This window comes from Anopheles merus, chromosome 2R (genome assembly GCF_017562075.2).
Source record: "Anopheles merus strain MAF chromosome 2R, AmerM5.1, whole genome shotgun sequence".
NCBI lineage: Eukaryota > Metazoa > Arthropoda > Insecta > Diptera > Culicidae > Anopheles > Anopheles merus.
This window is the reverse complement of record NC_054082.1, coordinates 34,152,106-34,177,528: the sequence shown is the minus strand read 5'-3', so window position 1 is coordinate 34,177,528 and position 25,423 is coordinate 34,152,106. Positions and strand designations below refer to the sequence as shown.

The following is a 25,423-nucleotide window of genomic DNA, read 5'->3' as shown; positions in this document are numbered from 1 at the left end:
CCAGCAAAAGTATTCCAAAGCTTCGCTGAATGCTGCATATTTTACCGTGCAAAAATGTTCAATAATTTTCCCTTGTTTTCTTCCTCTTGCGCCCAACGCACCACGGGCAGAACGGTACAGCGACGGCGAACAAAGCCGCGCAACGAAAGCGCTTCGCTTCCCTTTTTATGCTGTGGAAAGCAAATTTAGGGACGGTGGCTTTTGAAACGGTAACAATCGCCCTACATCCCTCCCGCGTGACTAGTAGTAGCTGCATCGTAAATTCCAAATAAATTCTTTGCTTTCCCCGGAACGGCCGTCTTTTATTTGTTTTCACTAGCAGACATGTGTGTGTGAGAGCGGGTCCATTGGATGTTTTACTCGTTTTTACTTTGTTTTTTTTTTTTTTGTTTGAAGCAAGCCGTTTTTGTTCCGGGCGGTTTGAGTTTGCTTAACAAGTGAGTGGTGTGCGACAACATGCTGCTCCTGGAAAGTAGTACAAGCTCGATGCTGGAAGATATGCAAAACTGTACTGAGAAACGATAAAAAAAACCTCCCAGCAAAATAGGCACAGTTGGTAATCGGTTTCTTTGTACTTTTATTTCCCCCCCCCCCCCCCCCCAATCCATGTTGGGCTCTGGGAATGGATGCAAGCAGCGGTGTCGCGCAGCTCCCCGCTTCCCTCCCGAAAACCGATGTTTCGCTCTAATCGATCTCCTTGTCCTCGTGAGCGTTCCCTCAGCTGCCAAGTTGAAATTCAATAGACCAACAGAGTGCATGGCAGTTCGGCGAACCAAGTACATATTCCAACCAACGAACCCCCGGACACCCGCTTTCCTGCTCAGCACTAGCTTCGGGTCGAAACAATGCCAAAACCATCGAAGAGGCACGCTTGTTTCACATTCTTGCATAGATCCGCTCGTGTACACAGCGTGCTGTTGCTCTGACCGCGATATGAAACCGTCAGGATGTGTGACTGGGGGGGAAGGGGGAGGGGGGGACCCGGGTGGTTGTTTAAAATGACATGACAGCACCAAACAGTTCGGAAAAGTGCAAAAAAAAACACACACACACACCCACTATCGAAGATCCTTTCCCCTTCTTGCAAGCTGTTAGTGGAAAGAATTATCCACCGAAACAGCTTTCGGTGTAGCCGTGCTTTTTGGAAGCTACCAGTTTCTTCATACCTGCCCATGCTGCACTGTGTTGTACACATCGTCCGTTTTCCGGTATTCCACTTTCTGGTCCTAATCCTGATCCCACAGCTTGCAGGCCACAGCTGCCACGCGGGTGGCTACAAAGATAGAACCAGCGCGTGTATCGAAACCAACGACGGAAATATGCTTATTTCATGTATTGCTTCAATCTCCATTTTTCATCCGTGGCCAAAGTTTGGCTCGGTAGCTTTGTTTTTCTTTTTTTCGATGCGCACATAACGTGTTTGCTAACTTTGCTGCTGTGTAGTTTCAAGGTGCTGATGCTGCTTTTTTTATTCCAACTTGTTCGGGTGCGAAACATGATTTTCCTTTCTACAATACGATGCCAAACTACAGACTAAGTGGCTTATCGTTGTGTCGGTTCTTCGCTTACTTCCCGTACTTGCAGCCACACACATACACAGACAGAAAACGGCTGTTCTATTTGAAGTACAAGTTGTCTATTTATAATAGAACATAAATCCATGCTTTGTATTTATCTGTTGGCAACCCACAACGTCCACGTCACGCCTGCTGAGCCCCTATACTATGATTGTATGCTGATGAATAGCGATCAATTACACAAATAGAACCATTTTAGAAACATTAACTGTAAAGGAAAACGGCAGGAAAAACTACCTCATTATTGCGCGCTTTATGTAAAGTATGTACCCCGCTAATGGTAATCACACGTCTTAACGAGTGCAATTATTTGCACAACATCGTTTCCGGGTGGAAATAATTCTTCAATAAAATGCACATACCTAATTGTCGAGTAAACCGCAGTGTGCTACCCACCCCACGCCGTGTTTGCTGTTAAATGTATTGCATTTATCACTTGCTTCCCACTTCACTTGTGTAACCCACTACAAAAATGTGTAACAAGAATCGAAAAAGCCTACAAGGACGTGCCCAGGCCGATCGGACGCGGGAGACAAGCAAGCAGGCAGCAGCAGAATCAGAGCTAAGCTAGAGTGAGAGCGTGCTAACGAATTCAATTCCAGCGTGCATGCATTATTGAACCAATCGAAGCAACAACCACCGCAACCGCACATCTCAGCCGCTAGATTGTTAGTGGGTTTTTGAGCTTGATGGCATAAATTTAACATTTTCTATAGCACGAAAGCACTGCAGAAAGGGTGTTGCAGATAAAAATACGCAACAGAAACCTCCTTTTCAATGGGAAAACCACACCGAATGAAACGGCAAAACACGTGTTAAGCCCACTCAGATTTGATGATGCCGGGCAGGGCACTCGTGCTACGCTCAACAAGTGGCTGCGAGGGAGGAAACTTTAACCTTTTTGGTCGTTCTCTTTTTTTTTTTTGCACAAGAGCCCCTGTTAAAGCTGTCACTCACGAACCAATAATGTAACGAAAATAATGTATGCATCTTGAATGGTAAAGGGAACAGTGGCAGCGCGTTCGAGTGCGAACAGCAAACCCGAAGAGTGTGTGGTTTTTTCACCACCACCAGCGGTCGGGGGACGAGAGTGACAGGACCGAGTGCCACCACCCCTTGAGTGTTCAAATGCTTCCAGGAGTGTCGATTTGAACAGATTCACCCGAAGAGCCGAATCCTTTTTTTTTTTCTTGCCCCTCGATTCACACCCCAAACACATAACCTCATTTGTCACGCGGAGCCCCGTGATGCGACTGAACTGACTGTCACTGCGGTGCGGTAATGATGGGGCAATGTTGGCAAATGCTCTACGCTTCTTTACGCTTTCTCGGTAAATTTCTTCTTGTTCCACGTAATGTGCTCAGCCCATCACACCGGCATCAAACATTTTCACGATCAATATTTCAGAGGCACTTCCGGCTGTAAACTTCCGACCCGAACAGGTCCTTCGCCTACTCTTGTGTGTGTGTGTTTTTTTTTTCTTTCTTTCAAGGCGCCTGAGAGTCCTTGGAGGGAAAAGAGGGCAAATTTATCGCCTCGCCCCCTGGCATGTATAATGGTACACGCGATAGGCGAGCAATCTTGAGCTGGCTGTAAGTGGAAGAAAGACATGGTTTCGAACGAAGATAAGGTTAGCAGAAACACACAAACACACCCACCATGTACGTGTGTTCCGTGGCGAACGTCGTGAGATTATTTGCATGCAAATACTGGAATTTCCTACCAAACCGGCACAAATACTCGCCGGCAAGTCCACCCCGAAGGTAGGCTGGATCGTATTCATTTCGATACACAATCAGCACATACCCTCACTCATCCAGTGTATCGTCACGGCAACGGTCGTGGATCGATGAGGATCATCCGGTTCCGGGCCAGCGGACCCGTCGAGCACCCGTCGAGTCGTGCACGCTATAAAGCCAATCCCACCGTAAAGAATACCCGTCGAAACGAAATTAAAATAAGGATGATGGTTCGCATCCCAAGCGTACGCCCTGCCGCCTTGCCTGATCGGAGGTCATCGTTGAATCGAATCGTTTCAACTCTGGACCGTGCGCAATTCAATACCTTTCATATGCGTATTGTAAAAGCGCCGTCGAGGGGCCGCATGTACGTTCGATTCATTATGCTTTGTTTGGATTGATTATGGTTGCGAGATCAAAGTTTATCCATCCGTGTTGGGTAGCGGGATTCACTGAGGCCCGCCCGTATTCTACAGCTACAACGCATCGGAACGAAAATGTGCTATGCAATGGCAAGAAAATGGTAGAATGTAATTCAATCTTACACAAAGCGATCTCATTTGATGGGGTAGGTTGTTGTGGAGCTGCAACGGGCGGTTTTGGTTTGCTTTGAACGTTGCAGCAAGACAATGGTGGTCGCTTTGTTTCATTATTAGTTGGAATTTCGATTTTGAGACGATACGAGAATGGTCGGGTTTAAAAATTAAACAATATTTTTAATTTAATTTAATTTAATTTTTTAATTTAATTTAATTTTAATTTTAATTTAATGTAGCTGTGCAAAGGTCAACGAACGATAATTTTAAAGTTATTTGTTTTAATAAAGTACTAGGTACCAGGCGTCTCCATTATTTTTATACATTTATCACTGTAGCACGGAAAAAGCCATTCCTCATTCATAACTTTATTATTTAATATTGAAAATAGCCGAAGTTCTACTATACAATGCATTCATAAAAGGATAATTTGCCAATTGTTGCACACTTAAAGGGAACAGCCAACGTATTTCATACGCTAGAGATGGGTAAAACCACAATAGGGGCCCTACACGATTCTAGTCAGTTTTTTGTCTGGAGTTTGACAGTTGGAGGCTGAAATCATGTAAACACTCCATACAAAACCACACAAAAAACTAAACTGCAAATTTGAGTCTAGATTATTCTAGCCTCAAAGCTAGAATTAGATTCGAGTACCTGCTCAAAAACACGGTGCTGTTTACATTTACCCCAAGGTGCATTAAAGAGATCACCCGGTGGAATCTAGAATCAAAGTGTATGTAGTCCAGGTGGTCTCATAGTATGTTTTTATAACCAAATTCGAATATCATTTTTTTACAGGATGGGTGAAAACTTTTGTTCAAACAAGCTTTCTTGAGGCTTGACAAATACTCAAAACACTCTTAAAATCTTCATTCAGAAGCAGAAGCCCTTGAGATAAGCCCACCTGTATATTATACTCCCATAGATAGCTGCTCGAAAACTGCTATACAATGCAAACAGCTGACAGGCTGAAATTTCAGCCTACGAACTTACAACGGAAAGGTTCCCATAATCAAGTTATGTGGGTCTAGTATACATCATATCTGTTTAAAAAACATTATTATTTTTCTTTAGGCAGAAAAAAACACGGGTATTAAAAAATACTGATTTTAAAGCTATTTATGCCCTTCACAGTTCGTCCAGAAGGTATTCTAGCTGAATATTTTACAGAGCAAGGCACTTTAGTGCCAAAAATAGACATGGTTCGCTAAAAATAATGATGAGATTGGACAAAGGCATTGCATTCTATGCGATATGATCCTATCTTCCACTCATTACTTCCACTTCATTAGTTCAATTTATGAAACAGTTAATACAAATTTAAATTTCAAGACAGCTTAATGGTTACAACATGGTTAACATAGTGAAATAAATCCTATTTTTGGGATGAACATTTTTTGGCGCTTTACCAAAGAAAGACATTCACTTTGAACGGTATCAGTCAACATATGTTAATATGCGTTTAAAAAAGTTCAAAACTCAAAAAATTTATTCTTATATAAAATTTATAAATATTTGAAAAAAATAGCATTCAACAATACATGTTACAAATCTGATAAAAGTGTATTTTGACATTTCTCCGACATATTTGACCACTACACTGCAATTCTAATTGCTCTGGGTTTACTAATGCTGGATAACTAATTCCCGTCAGTCAAATGAAATCAAACTTCAAAGCAGCGTTTCGTATAGAGCACACTCATTAACTCCCCTTCATTGTACTGTATCAGGTCAAAGTTGCCAGCCTGAAAGCTTGCATACAATGTATCCAGATAATGCATTTTAATATTTCCCACGATAATTTCACCGTTTGGCACGTTTACATGTTGCTGTTAGCTGCTTTTATGTAGCTCGTTATCGATGCTACGAGATAGTTGATAAGGCGGAGGAAATTGTTTCCAATGTAGATAGAGGTAGAAAATTACTCCCTCCATTTAGTGCTGTCCATTAGGGCTTGACGTCAAACAGGACAGCTAATTAAATTAAGCCGAAACATGCAGACTTCAAATGTTGCATCTAATAAGATTTGTTTCACAGAGTAATCCAAACCAACTGGAGCAAGAAAATTGCATCTTTCGTCCGGTTTCATCACGGAAACTTAATACCGTACCAGTATGATTTGATGCAGCAAGCGCGTAACACGTTCATTGTGGCATTTGAAATTGTTTGTTAAGTTACAAAATGGTTCGAGAAATAGTTCGTAATCTTATTGCTGCAAAACCAAACTACTGCTGCCGGAACAATTGGAAGGAAAAAAAAAGCGTTATGAAAAACAAAAACATTTCCTCACAATGCTTCCAGCATACGACGCTGCAGAGGGCTTCGGAGTTCAGAGCGTTTCGCTTATGAAATTCCTCTCGGAAAGACATTTTTTAATTATTTTCCCGCTCGTTCTTTAATCACCTGCCAGGGATGCAAATTTGCACCCAAAGCGTCAGCTCGCCACTTGTGTCGTGCCTCTCGCTTTCCACCAGTTGCTCTTTCCGCAGAAAGCATTATGACAGTTTTTTGTTTTTCCTTTGCCACCATCTCCTCTACACCGAGTGATGTGCGCGTCAACAACAATCAGACAGCAGACGAGCAATTGCTCAGCATCATTTTCCGCCGGCAAGGGCAGGTTTTACACGCGGTGCCCGTCCGTCCCGTTGTTCACGCGGCACTGCACGAGACTGTAACAATAAAATTACAACAGCAAACCAAACGGCAAACTTCGTACCGAGCGGCACCAACTGTCGGCGCACTGTCTGGCCGGCAGGCATTCACGCTGGCACCGCGCACAAAGCAGCTAGCGTAAGGGGCAGCGAAAGTTAAACACAATACCGGCGTGCTTTTGGGTGAATGAAAGATTTCTTCCCTCCCCCCATTCTGCCGCGATTCTGTTTAAGCTGCAATGCTATTTGCTGGAATTTCACCAAAAAGGTGAATTAAACAGTAGGCAAGAGGTGTATAGCAGCCCTGCACCTGTAAGCGTATTCTTCAGCTACGGCTCAGTTTTTTGTTCTGAAATAATGCCTGCCATAATAGCCCATTAACTGTAGTTGCTCATTAAATTTTGCATTGGTGAATGGCGCTCTTTTTTCGTCGTTTTTTAATTACATTTTCCACAAACGGTTGAAGTTTGCAGTGTAATGTAGGATCTGTTGGTTGTTTTGGGTTTTTTGGTTTAATAATTTAGATATTCTTGATGCACAAGCAAATGAAACAAGCGTTTTTACACAGCCAAACAAAGGGTTCGATTGTAGAGTAAACCTGAACAATATCAAACTTATTGTAATAACTAATTGTAATAGGGTAAACGTAGCTATAGTGGTGGTATTACACTAAAATGCGGTCCATACGGCAAATTAATTATGTTATTTATGTTAGTGTGAAATGTTCTTTAGCGTTTTACAAAGGGTTTAAAAGATAAATGGGGCCATTCCGTTACTTAGTGACCGAAAAATCCATCATTTTGTTAAATGTGTCAAAATTTTTCCAAAATCGGTAGGATTTCATAACGAAACTCGTATTTCTGTTAACGTTCTAAATGACCACATAGTCATGCAATTGCTAGTTTTTCAACAAAATTGCAAAGAATTGTATTTGTTGTACTAAAATTATTTGCTTTTTTACCATATTTATGCATTTATAAGTGTTTTTTTTACCGTAGTGTCATTATAGATACAATAAACAGGCATGTTCCTACAGTGGTTATAGTCATAAAATCAATAAAAACAAGTCATTTGAGATTTTTTCGCGGATATTTTTGACATGTCGTACTGTTTTCACTAAAATAAGCAACAGAAATGAGTTTTCTGTAGGTAGTTTACCAAAAAAAAGGCCAAAATTCGCTTATTTGGCTGAAAGAAAAATTGACTTCAAATCAAGCAGAGTGTTTGTTGACGACAGGTATGATGCAGTACTTTAGTCAATAGTTTCATCAATAAATTTTATACATTTTTTTACGATCAAATTATGAAAGAAATCATTATTATCGCAGTAATCCTTGCTAGTCATACGAACACAGCTTCCAAACTAAGTTTTATTGATATTATATACTGTTTTGGAGGTATCTTATTTTTTTTGTTTATTTATTTAACAAAGTTATCTAGCCCTGCTGGCCTCTATAACTTTACTAGACTACTAGATACTAGATTCCTAACTAATATAAACACTGAACTCAGGAGCAAATAAATAAAAGCTGACCACAAAATTAAATTTTTCAATTAATAAAAATAATAAGAATTTCACTCGTCAGTAAAGGTTTCGCAAAGTTTGTTTTTTTTGTTTTACCACTACTATAGGAACACAATACGACGACTGTAGGAACCATACCACCATTATAGGTACAACGAAGCAATGACGTTTCATAATAAAAATGGTTGTGATTGCGGAGATAAAACATATTCCAATTGCTATTTGTTAAAATATACAGAAATTGTCCTTCCTGCCACTTAAAGTCCATTAAAACACATCTTTCCCACTAAAAATTGCACACTATTGGTAAATTTACCCTAGTATGCGTACCAAATGAATATATTTAAACATTCGCACACATGACTGACACTTCCAGCACATTGGCTAGCGCGAAACATCGCACCAGAAGCTAAGCAGAGAAAGCTCCCTTCTTTACCGCTCATTAACGCGTCGGATAAGAAATGAACGAGCCACCACAGTAGCGTAGAGATATTTGCAACCTGTAAACCCATCGCATCCCCTTCCCTTGCCCGCAAAGTGGTAACGACTCTGGTTCCTTACTCTATCATCATTTACGACACCATTTCCTGCACCGGGCCAGTTGCAGCAACCGGAAACGGTAGCCTTCCCGCCCCGCCACAAGCGTGCCCCGTACGCTTGCTGGACACTTTTCTCACCGACAATAAAACATCCTCATCATAGCGACGAGGCCCACCCACACACACACACACCCGGGGGGCAATGGAAGATGACAAAACTGGGCGCTTTGTAGTGGGCGCGCAATGCTACAAAGGGTGCTAAAGTGCCGCTTAAGCACGAGTGTTTTTTCCCGTCTAATGTTCCCACCTCCTTCCTGCATCCTTTCCATGCTGACGAGAGGGGGAGGGGGGGGAGGTTGCTCGCGGGTTTCGCTTCCTCGGTCGGTCTGCTATCCGTCACCAGTGCGCGACGGCTCCGTTGCGTTTGTTTGCATTTATTTTTAGTACACTTTTTGTAGCCGTTAAAGACGCACTTGTCCCACCCGTGAAAGTTCGCCTGAAAACGCGCGTAATGAGATGCATTTTGAGCGACCAAGGGGCCGACAAAAAACGGACTGCAAAATTGTGATGGAAGCACAGAACAAAACGGCGCGTAATGGGCTGGATATGTGCTGGGTGTGCAGGACAACACGAATCGACATAATCCACGGAACGAGCATGAAACATGAAACCTCCCGTGAAACCCGACCCGATTCGGTTGCTGTTGCTTGCAGCCATAAAAATCAAGCAGAAATCGCACAGCTCATGCATTATTCTGAGCAGCTTGATTTTATTCATCTGACTTTCGAAATTTATAATTTTTTTTAACCCGTCGAACAACGCACATGCAATGAGGTTAAGCGTTGCAAAACAAAGCAAAAAACAGGAACACAATCATCATTATCCAAGTGGACGCCGCATTATTATTCAAGCCGGACCTGCTGCTGGTAATTTGGGAAGGATTTATCAACCACACGCACACACACACAAACATACACGCTTGTACTATTGGTGTCAGCGAAAAATGGAAGTTTTCCACGTTTCCGCCAAAAAGCATTGCGGTGGTCGATTTCGTTCGATGCACTGTAAACACACTTCACATTCGTTGCAAATTCATTGTACTCATGGTCATACTGTTGCCCGACAACTGAGTCCTCTGGACGCGCTCGGTATGATGGTCACGGTTGCTCACACGACACGCCAGTGTGTTGGGGTGCTTTTAAGCAGCGTCCAGAGAGCGGGCAAGTACCCAGTCGAGTGACACGTTCCGTCCCATTTTGCACTCATGGGAGGGGGATAGTAGGGTCTGAGAGCTTCAAGGACAATGTTTAAACAAGTCGTACGATATAAGGACGAGCAAAAAAAAAATGACACAAAGCTCGCGCAATAGCGACAGGACAGAAATGGATGCTGTTTTTTTTTTTGTTTCGGGAAAAAAGGTTTCAATTTTACGCTTGTTTAATTCCATAATTTTCCGTCGCATAAAGCAAACAGGTTTTTCGGTTTTTCTCTGCCCCCCCTGCTCCCTTGATCCCCCCGATAGATGATGTACACTTATAGCTTTTCTTTTTTCCCATTTCATCTCGCCCGCAGCGCACCACCGCCGTCATGAGGTGGACAGCGAACAGATTGCCACTGGAAGGGCTCTGCTGGTGGTTGGACCTGTGCTTCACCGCGGTTGCACGGACACAGTGAAATTGTGTGTTTGTGTTTGTGCGTGTTTTTACCATACTCAAACAGCCAGTGAAAAGAGCATCAAAAAAAAGGAGAAGGAGAAAAGCAAGGTGTACCATCGGTCGCATCGAACGTCCGCGGTATGGAACGAACTGTGTCGAGCCGCCTAGTGACAGAGTTCTCTCGAAACGCACAGTGTAGAAACTATTAGAAACCGTACTTGGTGCAGTGAACAGTAACGAAACGAAAAAAAAATACACGCAAGCGTCAATGCACGCGGCATCGCACACGGAGCGCTCACAATGAACGCGTCGAGCCTGGACTATGAGGTGCGGCACCTACTGCTTGGCAATGGGAGCAGCAGCAGCAGCAGCAGCGGCGGCGTCGGCAGCGGCATTGGCGGCACCGGCCCCGGCAGCCCGGGCGAGGAGTCCGCGCTGGTCGGCAACCTGACCGCGCGGATGGTCGGCGCCACGAACGAGAGCGTGCTGACGGTCGTGTCCTGCTACGACGACTACCTGCCCAACGAGCTGCTGGTGGAGTTCGAGTTCTGGATCAGCGGTGTGGTGATGAACATCGTCGCGCTGATCGGCATCCTCGGGAACATCTTCTCGATGGTCATCCTGTCCCGGCCGCAGATGCGCTCCAGCATCAACTACCTGCTGATCGGGCTGGCCCGCTGTGATACGGTGCTGATCCTTACCTCCGTGCTGATCTTCGGCCTGTGCGCGATCTACCCGCACACCGGCTACCTGTACTACTATCACTATCAGATCTTTCCGAAGATTTCGCTCGTCGTCTACCCGCTGGCGATGATCGCCCAGACGGCGAGCGTCTACCTGACGCTCACGGTCACGCTCGAGCGGTACGTGGCCGTCTGCCATCCGCTGCGGGCGCGCGCCCTCTGCACGTACGGCCGGGCCCGGCTGTACGTGGTGGGCATACTGGTCTTCTCGATCCTGTACAATCTGCCCCGGTTCTGGGAGGTGACGCTGATCTCCTCCACCCACCCGGACACCGGGCTGACGATCTACTGCGTCAAAGCGTCGGACATGCGCACGAACGAGACGTACATCAAGGTGTACATCCACTGGCTGTACATGATCTTCGTCTACTTCCTGCCGTTCAGCCTGATCTCGTTCTTCAACCTGATGATCTACCGGCAGGTGCGCCGGGCGAACAAGGAGCGCCAGCGGCTGTCCCGGTCGGAGAAGCGCGAGATCGGTCTCGCGACCATGCTGATCTGCGTGGTGATCGTCTTTCTGCTCTGCAACCTGCCCGCCATGATGATCAACATCGTCGAGGCGTTCTACAGCGTGATCATCGAGTACATGGTGAAGGTGTCGAACCTGCTCGTCACGATCAACTCGAGCGTCAACTTCTTCATCTACGTCATCTTTGGCGAGAAGTTCAAGCGCATCTTTCTGCTGCTTTTTTGCAAACCCCGCGGCCGCCAGTCACCGGACGACGGTCTTATACACGACGACAGCTCCTTCTCGAACGGAGACGCCAGCAACCGCAACTCGGGCCGGTTTCAGCGCGTCGGCACCACGCGCAGCACCTCGACCAAGCTGAGCAACTGTAGCATGCGCACGATCCGCACGACGGTCCGCAGCACCCGGGCCCCGTCGCCCGGCCCGATCGTCTACTACCCGGCGCGGGAAACGCTGCCCCGGCTCGCCCAGCCGCCGACGATCACGCGCAGCAGCTCGATGTTTCCGGACTGGGGCGCGCGGGAGAACGGCACGAACGGGGGCATCATGATGGCATCGTCCGGGTTCTAGTTTGCCGGGCATGCGGGCGCCACCACACCAGCACTGAGGTTTCGAGCTTTAATCTGTAGCCGTACGCCTAGCGAGGAGCCAGCCCCGCCGCGGGGAAAGCGGCCCCGTTTGATGGGAAGAAGCTTTTTTACGTATTTGTATTTTTTTTGTGTCTTATTCGTCCCAAACAGATAGAAGCAGCGGTGTTTGAGCGAAAGGATAGACATACAGTCTTTTGAGTCATCAATTGCGAACAACCCCAGAACGTGATGAAATATCCGCCCCAAAGTGGCGAAAGTCGCACTGACAATTTTAACGCAACCGGCACGAGCTACCGGTACACGTTTGCGGGAAAGGCAAAAGAGTGAACAAAACGAATGATAATTAGTACACCTCAATTTCCCTTGCCTTTGCTATCCACCCGGGAGCACTCGTGCTTGGGAGCACTCCATAATGCGCGTGCACAGCATTTTCACACTGCTCGTCTCATTTTTCAACCCTTGATACCGCGTTCCACTTCAGCGCCTTTTCGCGCGTAGCTTAATTGTGATTAATGAGGCGCACGTCCTGCAATCGTGGCACATCCTCCTGACACCCGGACGAACGGTACTAATCGAACTTGGAGGGTTTGGGTTTGGAATGAGGGTTTTTCTTTACAATGGAAGCTATTCAACGGTGGTGGAATGATCACTGTTGAAAGTTGTTTCCAACGAGCAGTCCAGCGTGAGCTGATGCTGACAAACGGTGATTATTTGATAGATAAACTTTGGCACAGTTTCACGGAAGCGGAAACGAAGTGCGTTTGGTGTTGAATTTTGCAGTTTGCTTGAAAAGATTGGATGATCCTTCTACTATGAGTGAAAAAAATGGGTGAATCGTTCGTTCGGGCAACTTTATTACTAGAGGTTCTATTTTCTTTTGCTTTTTGCAACGATTTCAAATTGGAATTTATCTAAAAAGTACCGGTTTTTTGGTAGGTCAAATTCGCAAAAAGCCGACTCGAAGTCAAGATCCAGTCCAGCTGTATGCCAGTAGCCAATGAGATGTTTTATCTGCTCATCAATTCGCAATTTGTTTGCGTAGTTCAAATTACTCCTGGACGTTCCCGTTCGCTTGTTACGCTTTCTTCCTGCAGCAGCAGCAGCAGGAAATGGACGATTTGTTATCCATCCCTTCGAGTCTCACTTCCCAGTCAAAAAGAAAATACCGATTTCATCACCACCACCAAACGTCTTTCTAATTGCCGTTCTAAATTACTTTTTTACATAAACATAAAGGGGATAGAATGGAACGTTGCTCCAGCTCCAGCCAATGTTTGGTCTATATCAAATCTCACACGAAAGCCGGAAAACGAAAAAGTCTGTTCGACATTCAACGAACCATTCTTTGGCTTTGCTCTTGATTCGCTCGATTGTTCCACGTGATGGGGGGGGGGGGGGGGAGAAGCAAAACTTTTAATCCTCCATCAACCACCAAATGCGATCCCCGTGGGAGATATCTCCAACGGAGCTGCAACATCCAACGACCATCTCTCTTCCGGTTGCTTTCAACTCTCAACATGCTGAGGCCCTGCGATTTTTATCTTGTCCTTTTCCACCCCGCAAAGGATGGGGGCTGCGTGTCGTGCTGTGAATGAGATTGTTTCTTTTTTGTTTGTGTTTTTAATTTCGCTTCGTGTTATTCATTTTGTTTGCTTCGTCGGCACGGAGCTGAGCAATCTTGACTTGTCTGAACGCCGTTTGGCGTTTGGTTCGGAATTTAATCTAACCAAGCGAACGGTGGGGAACAATTTGTCACCGACCATTGGCAGTTGCGGTAGGGATACTCTTGAAGTGTTCGCTTGGAAGTAAAAATGAGATTATTAATTTTGATTTTTTTTTTTTCATTTTGCGAATAAGTGTTGTGAGCTAAGAATGGGACGAATATTTCGAGTGATTATGCTTAGTTGATGCTTTATAGTGCGCAAAAACGATCAAGTTTCCTGTTTATGCTTGCGAATTGATTTCACTGCACCACACTTGCAATCGTTCCGATAGGAAAAGTGTGCCAGAACCGCTAGCTAGAGCTATTCAAATCCCTGAGCACTGCTGCTCCAATGCATTAGTGGCGCCAATATGATCGATTGCGTAGCGCATAGGTAGGTTGCATTTGTTTCCGTTTAGTTTTGTAGTATGTTAATATCTACCTCATTAGTTTACTGTAGCTCCAGCAAACTGTATCAGCCCGCATTGCGTGCAAACGGTATCACATATAAGTTAGTGGTAGGATGAGATTGTTTTCACTTTGTTCACCCAAAACTTCCCCCTCTCCCCCGGTTTGGTTGCCATTTGTGTCCGTGATATGTGCAAACCCTGCAAACCCACTTTAGCACACTTGCTTTAAACTGCAAACCTTCAACTATGCAGCTGTGCGATGCTGCGAAGCAAATTTTGTGGCGGTTCCGTGGGGTAAAATGCGAAAAGTGATAGGAGAAAAGGAAATCACTAGAAATCAAACGCCTGAGCAGATAAAACACACACACACACACACACACACACACACACACACACACACAATCACACACCCAAACACAAACAGACACTTTTCAAATTCGAAAATATGAAAACTATTCAATTAGCAAAGTGTGGTGGAAAAAAATGGTTACTATCGTGTAGTGGAAATGTATCCATTGCAGTGGATAGTTTCTATTACTGTAAATATTGTTGACCCTATTGTACATACACAGTTCCTTTCTTCGCCCGGAGAGGCAAACAGTGAAAGAGTAGCAGCGAACCGCGAAAAGGTAAAGATCTTTTAGAAAGGATAATTAGAAAATCATCCCCCCACCCCCAGGTACAGTTGTTGATAAGTAGCTTAAGAAAACAAAAACAAGCGATCGAGCAAGAAAGGCGCTCTCTAGAGGCGACGATATTAAGGAAAACAAGCGAAAAGACCAAAATCAAAATAGTCATGTAACGAGGTAAGAAAAGCAAAACGATCAAACCCAGAAACATGAAGAAGAAAAGATAATAAACACACACACACACACACACATGGAAGCGAGATACATCACACCACTCAATCCTGCTGTATCTATTACTGTTGCTTTTTAAAAGATGTTTAATGATAGGAAGGAGAAGAGTTCATTGGTAATGTATATAAGTTGGTGTGTGTGAGTGTGTGTGTAAAAACAAAAAGCCATCCTGCAAAATATTTATTTCAAATTTCCTCACCCACAAAAAAAGAGAAAAAAAACTCTCTCATCAACAAAGCAAGATTTAAAACAGGGGAATAGATAGAATGAATTGAACCAACACAAATTCCCTTCCCTACCAATCAACGGTACTGTTGTTCAAATTGTTCGAACAAAACGAGAACTTTAAAAAAAAGCACTAAAAACACTATCGAAAATAAAACATCCCTTACTGGAAATAAAGAAAAAACTATTTCCGAGAAAAAAAAGAAAACAAACGATATTCAGATTTTTTTTTCTTCATCCGAAGGTATCTATTTTCTATCTAGCTAAAAAGCTTCGAGTGGTACATGTTTCGAGCGACAGGATTCCAATCAAAAGCGAACACCACCATCTCGAACCATTTTCCGCCTTAAAATGTCTACGTTTTTCGAGTGTCCCACGCTGCGCAAGTCTGACTGATTAATTACAGCTGCATTTCCAGTCTCTGCAACACTCTCACAGTGCGGCGCAGTTTTCGTGCCTCCAACGAGTCCTAACTAACCGGCCCATTACGGGATTGAGGATGCCCTGTCAAGGATGTACTTGGCACGCTTCCCGCTCCTTGCAACGCACCAGCTACACAATCGATTGAGTAAGTTACCTGGAAAATGGAAATTACTTCGCCGACTAAACTTTCCCAACCAAACCAAACCAGCACTAAAAGCAGCAGCTCGGGAACATTTAGAGCACTCCGGCCAGACAGATACTTTGCATGTACTTTGGGGCAGCAACTAACCGGTACTACCTTTGGTTGCACTTTGGGTTGTACAGAACCTGGCACCTCATTTTAATTGAGTGACGCATTCGTTTGTGGGGTACTTTTTCCGTTCGGTGAGACAGGCTTGGTCATGCTTTGGTGCTGTGGTATAGAACTTAGGTTTTTAAACTAATTTAAAACGTAAACTTTGCCTCGGGCTAGAACAGCGATGTCAAACTCATTTGACTCCGCGGGCGAAAATGCCACTGAAAATAGTAACAGGGGCCACAGCCTAGTTGTTACATGATATTATATGATTAAAAAAATCAGATCGTTGACTGTTCTTTTCATTTCATTTTGGGATGATAGTTACGTTACAACAGTTAAAACCTTGATGCAAAAAAAAAGAAAAAAATAGCTGTAGCAGATTGTTTTCAATTGGTCATAGACCTCTGAAGTTTTCCAACATTTGCATAATTTGCTAATGACATAATCTGACCATGACTAACGCGTTGCAGAGCAGTAAATTTTGTAAAGTAAAGTTGATATCGGTGTCGTTTTGATTATCGATAAAGTTGAGCTAGAGTTGAAGTTGTAATGCTGTCCTAAGTATAATTACAACAGATCGTTCAGTCCAGTTCAGATCTTCATTTTACAGAGGAGTTCAAGGTGTCATACAAGTCTTTAGTGCCTATTATTCCTTTCCTGCCAATCTCCATAGAAATGTTCACTCATTATGGTGACCAAACCCAGCATCATAAGCCTGTAGATAATCTAATCACATTGGACTTGGTAGAACGTCTGATGGAAATCTAGCGATCGTTTGTAACATCCTATCAAAAATAACACGTGTTTGTGCTGACATGGTTGCAGTTTTCTCCTGAACAATATGCCAAACTGTCAAATTTTTGTTAGTTGCGTGATTTTGTTAATTTGACAAATTGTTAAGCCTTTTTCTTATTGAAAATTGCTTGATTGGTCGCCAAGTGCCTTGATTGATGGCTTAACAATAAATAAGCAATGTTCCAAAACCGCATACATACGAGTAAGCCATTTACGTTTTTGTATGAGGTTGAAGCTAAATCTTAAGTTGTTTCTTTTAAGAATTGTTCGTCAAATATGTGTAGCTAAAAAAATTTTAAATTGTGTATGTAATAGAAATTGTATAACATAATTTTCATAGATTTTTATTCATTTTACTAAAATTGTGCAGAATTGAAAGCTTAGTTTCATCATCCCCGCGGGCCATCAGTTTGACATCTCTGGGCTAGAATGTCGTGTATGGTCGTCGGTGCTTTAGCTTTCAATCTCGTACTGTGACTCAGGATGAAGTTTTCTGTACAATTTACACAGAACAACACTATTGAGCAATTGCTTTGTGTTTTGAAGAAGAAGAAGAAGAAGAAGAAGAAGAAGAAGAAGAAGAACAACAACAACAACAACAACAAAAACAACACGGAAACACCGAATAAACCGAATTTAACCGAATAAATTGGACACTTTTCAAAACATAAGGTTCGTCCATTTGTACCCAAAATGATCCCATCTCACCACAGTTCATTGCTCCACAGTCTCGGGCACAGTACCGTTCGATGTGATTGCGATTTAATGACCATAAATATAGCGCGTGAGATAAGTGCCGGGTGCCGTAATCAAAATAGAAACTTCAATCATGATAAAACAAAAATTGACGCACCTCACCGTCACCAACACTAGCGCAAATCGTCACATTATCGTAATCCACTGTTTTGCCCAAAATTTACAACCCTCCCCCCCCCACCCCCTCACGTATAGTGTTGTCCCCCCCTAGAGTGCTGGATCTTAGCAGAAATTTGAGTGATAAGTCTTTAATTTCATTGATAAGATTCGACAATGGCACGACGCACACGCAAAACCATGGCTACCGGCTAGATGGTGCCGGTTAGTATTGTACACAGTGGTAGACCGTGCGGGTCGCGATCGGCGATAGACAGCAGTGTAACTGTTCCAGTGCGTAATTAGTTGCAGCATAATGATCCTGCAAGCTTTGCTCATAGCGGGCGTCGTGTATCTGGTGATCAGCCATCTGATCGAGCGGAAGAAGCTGCAAAAGATTAACAAACACTTCCCGGGACCGAAGCCGCTGCCGGTGGTTGGTAATTTGCTGCAGTTTGCCTGGTTGGATATACCCGGTAAGTGGGAAATGGAGCAGAATTTTTGAACTAAAGCAATAGAAATAGTTGCTCAGATCATGAAGGGAATGAACAAAGATGTGTTAGAGGATTTTGCACAACCTTATGGTGTGGGGCAAGCTCCAGAGCCTTCCATGCGAACTCCCCGTTTCGACCTATTTCCTTTGCACAAGTTCACCGTTGCCTTAACCATCGACCCGTGCCTAGGCGCTTACACCCTTTAATCGTCTGTGATTGTTGATTTTCGTCCCGTCACGTTCCGTTATCGATGGGAATGGCGTGTAAACACCGACGGACGCCGCCGCCCCCCCCACGTAGGGATTTGTGCGGTGTTTATCACCACACAATGGCAATTTATCGCGTGCGACAGGGAAAAGGGCAAAGGTGGTAAAGCAACTAAGCCACTTGTGCTAGCCAAAATAACTGATCGGTCATGCTTCCCCTTCCCTCCGTCTTCTGCCACCTAATTCTCTTTTCCCTCACGTAGGCGTTTTTGAGAAGGTGGTGGAATTGCATCAAACGCATGGACAGGACTACATGATGTGGTCGCTGTTTAACTGGACCATCCTCATGATGACGAGCCGCAAGAACGTGGAGAAGGTGCTGCTGGCAAAGCAGACGGAGAAAGCGCTGCTGTACCAGTTCATCGAGCCCTGGCTCGGCACCGGGCTGCTGATCGCGAGCGGCGAGAAGTGGTTCCAGCGGCGCAAGATCATCACACCGACGTTCCACTTCAAGATACTGGAACAGTTCGTGCGCGTGTTCAACACGGAAACGGACACGATGGTGCAGCTGCTGCGCAAGCACGTCGGCGGCAAGGAGTTTGACATTTACGACTACGTCACGCTGATGGCGCTGGACAGCATCTGCGAAACGTCCATGGGTACGACGGTGGACGCACAGCACAATCCGGACAATCAGTACGTGCAGAACGTGAAGCGGTAAGTAGCCAATCCCGAATCGTGGCTTTTTTTTGTAAAGATCATCTCATTTCTCTAATAAATATCCCGGAATAATTCCCCAGAATGGCCGTGCTGGTGCTGCTACGCACGATCAGCATCGTTGGACCGTACCCAACGCTGTACAACGTGTTCCACCCGAACGCCTGGGAGCAGCGCAGGGTCATCAAGCAGCTGCACGCGTTCACCGACAACGTGATACGAAGCCGGCGCGAACAGCTCGCCAAGGAGAAGGCACAAAATGTGGCGTTCGATTTGAACGAGGAAAACCTGTACTCGAAGCGCAAGCTCACCTTTCTGGATCTGCTGCTGAACGTCACGGTTGAGGGTAAGCCGCTGAGCAATCTGGACATCCGCGAGGAGGTCGACACGTTCATGTTCGAGGGCCACGACACGACGACGAGCGGCATCTCGTTCACGATCTACGAGCTGGCCCGCAACCCGGACGTGCAGGAGCGCGTGTACGAGGAGATCGTATCGATCCTCGGCAAGGATCACAAAACGGCCGAGCTTACCTACCAGAACCTGCAGGAGTTCAAGTATCTGGATCTGGTGGTGAAGGAAGGGCTGCGGATGTATCCACCCGTGGGCATTATTGGGCGGGCGCTGGTGGAAGACTTGGAGCTGAGTGAGTAATGCGACACCGCATTTGCCTGAACTTCCCCTTCATTAAGCTCTCCCTTAATTCATTCCCCTGCAGATGGTACCACAGTTCCGGCGGGGCAGAACGTGCTCGTGCCGATCTACGTGATACACCGCAATCCGGAGATCTACCCCAACCCGAACCAGTTCGATCCGTCCCGCTTTGCGGAGGACGCCGAATCGAAGCGCGGCCCGTTCGACTATCTGCCGTTCAGCATCGGGGCGCGCAATTGCATCGGCCAGCGGTACGCGCTGATGGAGATGAAGGTTACGCTAATCAAGCTGATCGCCAACTACCGCATCCTGCCGGGCGAATCGCTGGGCAAGCTGCGCGTCAAGACGGATCTGGTGCTGCGTCCGGACATTGGCATTCCGGTGAAAATTGTGCTACGCGAGTAGAGCGCAGCTGCTGGCGAAGACTGTCGATAGAATGTAGTGCGTGTGTGTGTGTGTGTGTGTTGTTTTACCTTTTTTTTATGTGCAAATAAACAACGAAACAAACATGGTGCTGAAATCGTCAGATCGACGTCCCGATCGAATCAATTGTAATCCAACCGAGCGAACCGAGACCGAGCGCACAATCAATTCCCATCAAATGTCCATCTGCCGCATGTTTTGCTGCCGGCAAACTGCTAACCCAAAACCACCAGATTGTGTGCTCTCTGCGGGTTCCGGCCGGGTAGCGTCACATCCCGTGCGTTTCTTTTGTCCTTGAAGCATGATTGATTATCGCTTTATATCAATTATGGGTCCGGCTTTTCGGCTTCGCGCACGGTGACAAGCTTCGGGATGCTACCGAAAAAGAAAGAAAAAAATCCAACCTCATCCCGCTTCTCACCAGCAGCAGTCCCTCCCCCCCCCTCCCTCCATTTCGGCCAGATCCAATCAATAAAAATGATGATTAATAAATTTAATGTCTCACTCCGCCATGGCAACGGATGCTTGCGCGGGCGAAAGCAAACCATCACAAGAGAGGGCTGCAAAGTGGTCCGCGTGATATGGACAACATTCAATTAACCATTTAACGCCAAACGACACACACACACACCCAGCATGGACGGGACCGCGCGCACTGCTCCCCTAGATGACAATAAATCCCATCACTTTCAATCAAGTCGCGAAAATCGAAATCCACCTTGCCCGTGCCGTGTAGCGGGGTTTCTGCTTCGGGTGTGAAAAATTAATTAGCTCCAGCATTAACGTAATTACTTGCGCGACCAGCAGGAAGTGGCGGGCCCCCCATTAGTGGCGTGGAAGTTCATTGGGAAGTTCATAAACTAATGCACCGCCATCGGGTGCGTTCTGGTGGAAGCATCAAACGTACTACTACATCTGCATACACACAGGACACACATACGCAAGGCAACGTCTGCAATAAATTACGCTTTTCCATAAACATTTCAAATGACTCTGTTTGTGAGTGTGTCCGCGCTACCTACATCCAGCAGTACCGCGCGCGGTTGGAGCGCGTGTCAGGGGGGCAGAGCTGAATTTACGAGTTTGACTTACGACAACAACATCACCACATGGGTTGGCATGTTTCATTCCGTTCGATTCGGAAGCAACGATCGGCATTCGAGCTGGACCATGCAACAAGAGTACCGGACCGGGGACCGCGATTCATCATTTCCGTGATCAAAAACATACACACACATTAAGCGGAAGAAAATTGGAAGCTATAACTCATCTGCCGTCTGCGATCGTGCCTGGGAAGTGGGGATCGTAAAAATGATAACCAATAAAAGAGGCAAACTATCGCTGGCAAGCGAGACGGACACAGGGTCGAGAAATGAATATAACTTATTTAAAGACCCTTTGTCTATTGATTTATAGTCGATGGTAAGGGACACTCAGGGAAAGATAATCTTGGTTGTAGGGACAGTGAAATCGGATTTGCTTGTATCGCTAGCATCGCGTACTATCATCATTCAGCATGAATGCAGTACGAAGTGCATAACCAGTTCAATATCGGTAATGGCGCAAACGGCATTGATCACAGCAAAGTGGGATTATCTGTGATTGGAAAGCTAAATATACTTCATTTATCTTCGTTTTAGACTGATGTCATGGCTGAAGACAAGCGCTTAAGCTCCTAGTAATGTTTTTTTAGACGAACTGTGCAGAATTTATACGAATAAAGCATTGATTCTTCTTACTGTAAATTTATGTTTATTGAAATGACGATACCAATAAAAAATAATAACCAATCCGAACAAACCCTGCAGACAAATAGTGTGGTCCTACTACTGTGTGCTTCTTACAGCGGTACTGATGACTTTAGCTCACTGAGAAAACGAACTCATACAACCGACGATTCGACGACCTTTGGAACAAAGCACCATGTAGAAAAAAAAAAAAACATTAATATCCTAAAAACTGGCTAAGCCATCTATAGAGATAGATAGTACTTTCGCAACCCTGGCAGCATGATTATCCTTCCAGCCCGCCTCAATACTGTACCACCCCAATGCCCAACCGGTACAGTGCTTCGCACGACGGCATCTTTAGCTGCTGTGCCTGCTGGAACTGTGCCCGGCTGCCGAAGCTCTTCGCCCGCCCAATCATCGCGTCCCGATAGGTGCGCTCATTGCTGCAGGCTCGCTTCATGTACGTCACGTACTCTTCCTCCACCGAGTGTTCGAGCCGGGCCAGCGTGCCCTGATACTCGCTCAGGAAGTTGTTCTTCACGTAGTACGGTATCTTCAGATTCAGCGTGCGCCGTTCGACCGAAAATTTGCCCGTCTGCTGCAAGCTGTACACCGGATCGGACGCGAAGAACGTCGACAGCAGCGATACGACGACGAAGCACAGGATCAGCCCAAAGATCAGGCTCGGCTGGCTAACGTTCCGGTCGTCGTACTGTGAGCCGCGGCCGGCCCGCGCCCGATAGTAGTGGTGCTGCGCGTGCTGCTGCTGCTGCGGAAACCCACCGCCGAAGAACATGTTGAACAGATCGTTCGGATTGTTGCCCGTATCGAAGTCCGACTGGAAGTTGAACCCATTCTGGCCGTACGTGTAGCCACCGTTCGATGGGCGCGCTCGCGTACCGGCTGACCCCCCGCCCGTGGTACGGTACAGATCGTACGCTTTTCGCTTTTGCGGATCGGTCAGCGTCTCTACCGCGTTGCCGAGCGATTTGAATGCTTCCATCGCACCGGGCGCCTTGTTCTTGTCCGGGTGCAGCTGCAGGGCGTGCTTTTTGTAGCACTTTTTAATCTCCGAATCGGTTGCCTCCTGCGTGACGCCCAACACCTCGTAAAAGTCCTTACACTTTTGCACGCGTTTGACCGCGTTCGCTTGCTCCTGAGTGTAGTCAACGTTAAGCTTTGGTTCGGCCGGTTGCTCCTCCTCACGATGGACCGGGCGTCTGCGGGCGGCGGATGGCCCATTTGTGGACCCGCCTCCGGTTCCTCCGGCTGCACTGCCGGCCGAGCGACCAGTTCCTGCCGCTTTTACACGCTTCAGCAGCTCTTCCGCCTGAGCCAAGGGATAGAGGTTTTGTGATTTTTTCAGCAACTTTTCCGCCTTTTCCAGATTGCCGATCTTGAGGGCGGCCGTTGCCAGCTCGATACACCGCTTCGCTTCATCCTTGTTCACCTCCATGATTACGGGCCTGCCTCTACTTCAAGCTCAAGTTTTGCAGACGTGTAGCAACTTCGGGGACGATGTTTCGCCTCTCCGTGATTGGTTCGATGTGAGCGATGGGTCCGTCACGATACGTCCCGTGTTTGCCTTTCAAACGTGACTAGAGGAGATTTACACGTGTTCGTAATCCAGTGACTCGCTTCACATAGGCATTCGTCACATGCAAACAATCCCCCGTGTGAAACTGAACACGGACAGCCAAAAATCGATATCAATTACATCAGTTACAACGGGCTATGTCGTCATTGTGTTCCTCTGCCACTGGATCACATGAGCAAACACACTCCAGTTTTTGTTTCGCTGGGTGAAGCGAAACCTGCCTGGAACGCACCACGCACCTTTGAGACAAACAATACTGAAATTAGTTGACTGTTTTTATCGACACCTTTCGAGTGTGTTCATACAATTAGAGCTATTAAAATACTTTTACAACAGCGAATAACAATTTCTGTTCTAATGGAATTGTCACAAGTAAACAAGAGATGGTTGTTTTCAGTGTGGCCAGATTATTTTGGCAGATTTCGGTAGGAGCACCAAAATTGTATCTGTAGTTTTCGGTAGGTAACGAAACTCAGTTTAAAAGAAGTGTTATGTTTTTATCAATCTTTCAAATCAAATCTTTAATACAAACCAGACTTTCATTGTTTTACTGTTATGGTTCTCTTAATCACAAAACCTGCCGAACTATTGACTGACAGCATGTCTGTCGAAAAATGATGAGCTCTGTACAATTTATTTGATTTTTTGAAAAATATGCAAGGAAACGGTGTGAAAATTCACATATAAATAACAAATGAGTATAATTTCAGTAAAAATTTATGTTTTGTGACTTTTTTTCTCGCATTTGTACAGAACCCAAGCGCCACAGATTAAGCTTAAACGACTGGAAAATTGAATATCCATAGGAAAAAAATGAAAGCTTCACAGCTTCATTGGTTTGATCAATAGATGGCGTATTACAACTCATCATTATATTGCTATCCTTTTCTTGCAATGTGTTTCGACAAGTTTCATCTTATAATGACCTATATAGCCTTCTAACTTTCCAAGCAAAAATCTATATGAATGGTCGTGTGGTCAGATACGTGGGTATCAACACCAACGACCATTACTCAAATCTCACTTGCTTCAGTACTGGTGGTTTCCGTTGGAGTTTAGTATTTAAACAATCGTATCGCCGTTCTAGTTCTAGCGATGCATAACTTCAATGCGAAACCATACAACAGTACAGAGGAAATGAGAAAGCTCTCCTCCAAGCGAGGAAGCTCCACGGTTGGGTATCCCACAAACAGATGGCACCACCAGCTTTTTTGCTATTTTTAGAATGCATGAGTCGTTTGCCGTCTGCTAAACGAAGTCTTTCTATATTCCGTTTAGGTAGAGAATTTGAGGCGTTTAGAAGGCGTTTAGTGGTCGTTTAGTGGATTTGTGGCACTTGGGAATCGCTCTTTTTAGCTACCCTGCCGAAAATAGCTACACTTCCGAAAACTGGTACAGTTACCCTAGTGATTTCTACATGGAGTTTAATACATTAAATGATTTTAGAAATAGTTTTATGACTTTTCGGTCACTATTATGCAAAAAATATGTGATTTTCAGTTGGATGAATGAAAAATCGATGGTTTTGGAGTGGTCATCTGTGAATCGGTAGGCATATCAAAAATCCATAGGAATACAGATAAATCGGTATTTCTGGTCACTCTGGTTGTTTTGTGTCATTTCGTTTACGGTGTCTACTGCAAAACTTACAGATGGTATCTACGATGTCTGGTCCTAGTTTGCTGACCATTGAGGTCTACACTGTAAATGTGAACTTAAAATGAAAATGAAAATCTGTTGTTTTCGTATTTTCTTCTTTCTAATTCTTAACTACAGTGGAGGTGGCATTGCGTGGTGAGGAGGAGATTTGAAAAAATGGATTTCAGAGCACATTTCCATAACAAAATAAACTTAAATTCATAGAAAAATTTAAATATTCTCATTGTAAAACATGAAGTTTTTAAAAACTGACTAATTTTTATCAAAACATAAAATAAAACTGAAATAAAATCGGAAATTTGCCATTGAATATATACTTTGACTCATTACCCATGTTATACGAGTATCCAG

At 45.1% G+C, this 25,423-nt stretch overlaps 3 protein-coding genes and 1 long non-coding RNA gene across 6 annotated transcripts in view; 2 read left to right on the top strand and 2 right to left on the bottom strand.

Annotated features, from left to right (window-relative positions):
• Nucleotides 1-14,848, top strand: part of LOC121603647 (FMRFamide receptor-like) — a 71,292-nt gene extending 56,444 nt beyond the window's left edge. For both annotated transcript variants that reach the window (XM_041932693.1, XM_041932692.1), the window contains one exon: nucleotides 10,143-14,848. In XM_041932693.1, coding sequence (XP_041788627.1) covers nucleotides 10,526-12,007 — 1,482 coding nt within the window. In that variant the 5' untranslated portion in view covers nucleotides 10,143-10,525 and the 3' untranslated portion in view covers nucleotides 12,008-14,848. The remainder of the gene's footprint in view (nucleotides 1-10,142) is intronic.
• LOC121603649 overlaps nucleotides 1-25,423 on the bottom strand; it is an 84,522-nt gene that overhangs the window by 57,520 nt on the left and 1,579 nt on the right. The window lies entirely within an intron of this gene.
• On the top strand, nucleotides 17,812-20,170 carry LOC121603646 (cytochrome P450 4d2-like). Its single transcript, XM_041932690.1, has 4 exons — nucleotides 17,812-18,068; nucleotides 18,556-19,009; nucleotides 19,093-19,655; nucleotides 19,728-20,170. Exons 1-4 carry the CDS (start codon nucleotides 17,909-17,911, stop codon nucleotides 20,066-20,068), a joined length of 1,518 nt encoding a protein of 505 aa, XP_041788624.1. The 5' UTR covers nucleotides 17,812-17,908; the 3' UTR covers nucleotides 20,069-20,170.
• Nucleotides 21,822-23,819, bottom strand: LOC121603648 (dnaJ homolog subfamily B member 14-like). 2 transcript variants are annotated; one of them, XM_041932695.1, is made up of 3 exons: nucleotides 23,719-23,819; nucleotides 22,078-23,652; nucleotides 21,822-21,992 (listed from the first exon to the last, which is right to left on the bottom strand). In XM_041932695.1, the coding sequence occupies exon 2, from the start codon at nucleotides 23,270-23,272 to the stop codon at nucleotides 22,118-22,120; it is 1,155 nt and encodes a 384-aa protein (XP_041788629.1). In that variant the 5' UTR covers nucleotides 23,273-23,652; nucleotides 23,719-23,819; the 3' UTR covers nucleotides 21,822-21,992; nucleotides 22,078-22,117. The 2 variants fall into 2 exon arrangements, with proteins under 2 accessions (XP_041788629.1, XP_041788628.1); XM_041932694.1 differs by having other exon boundaries at nucleotides 21,822-23,652.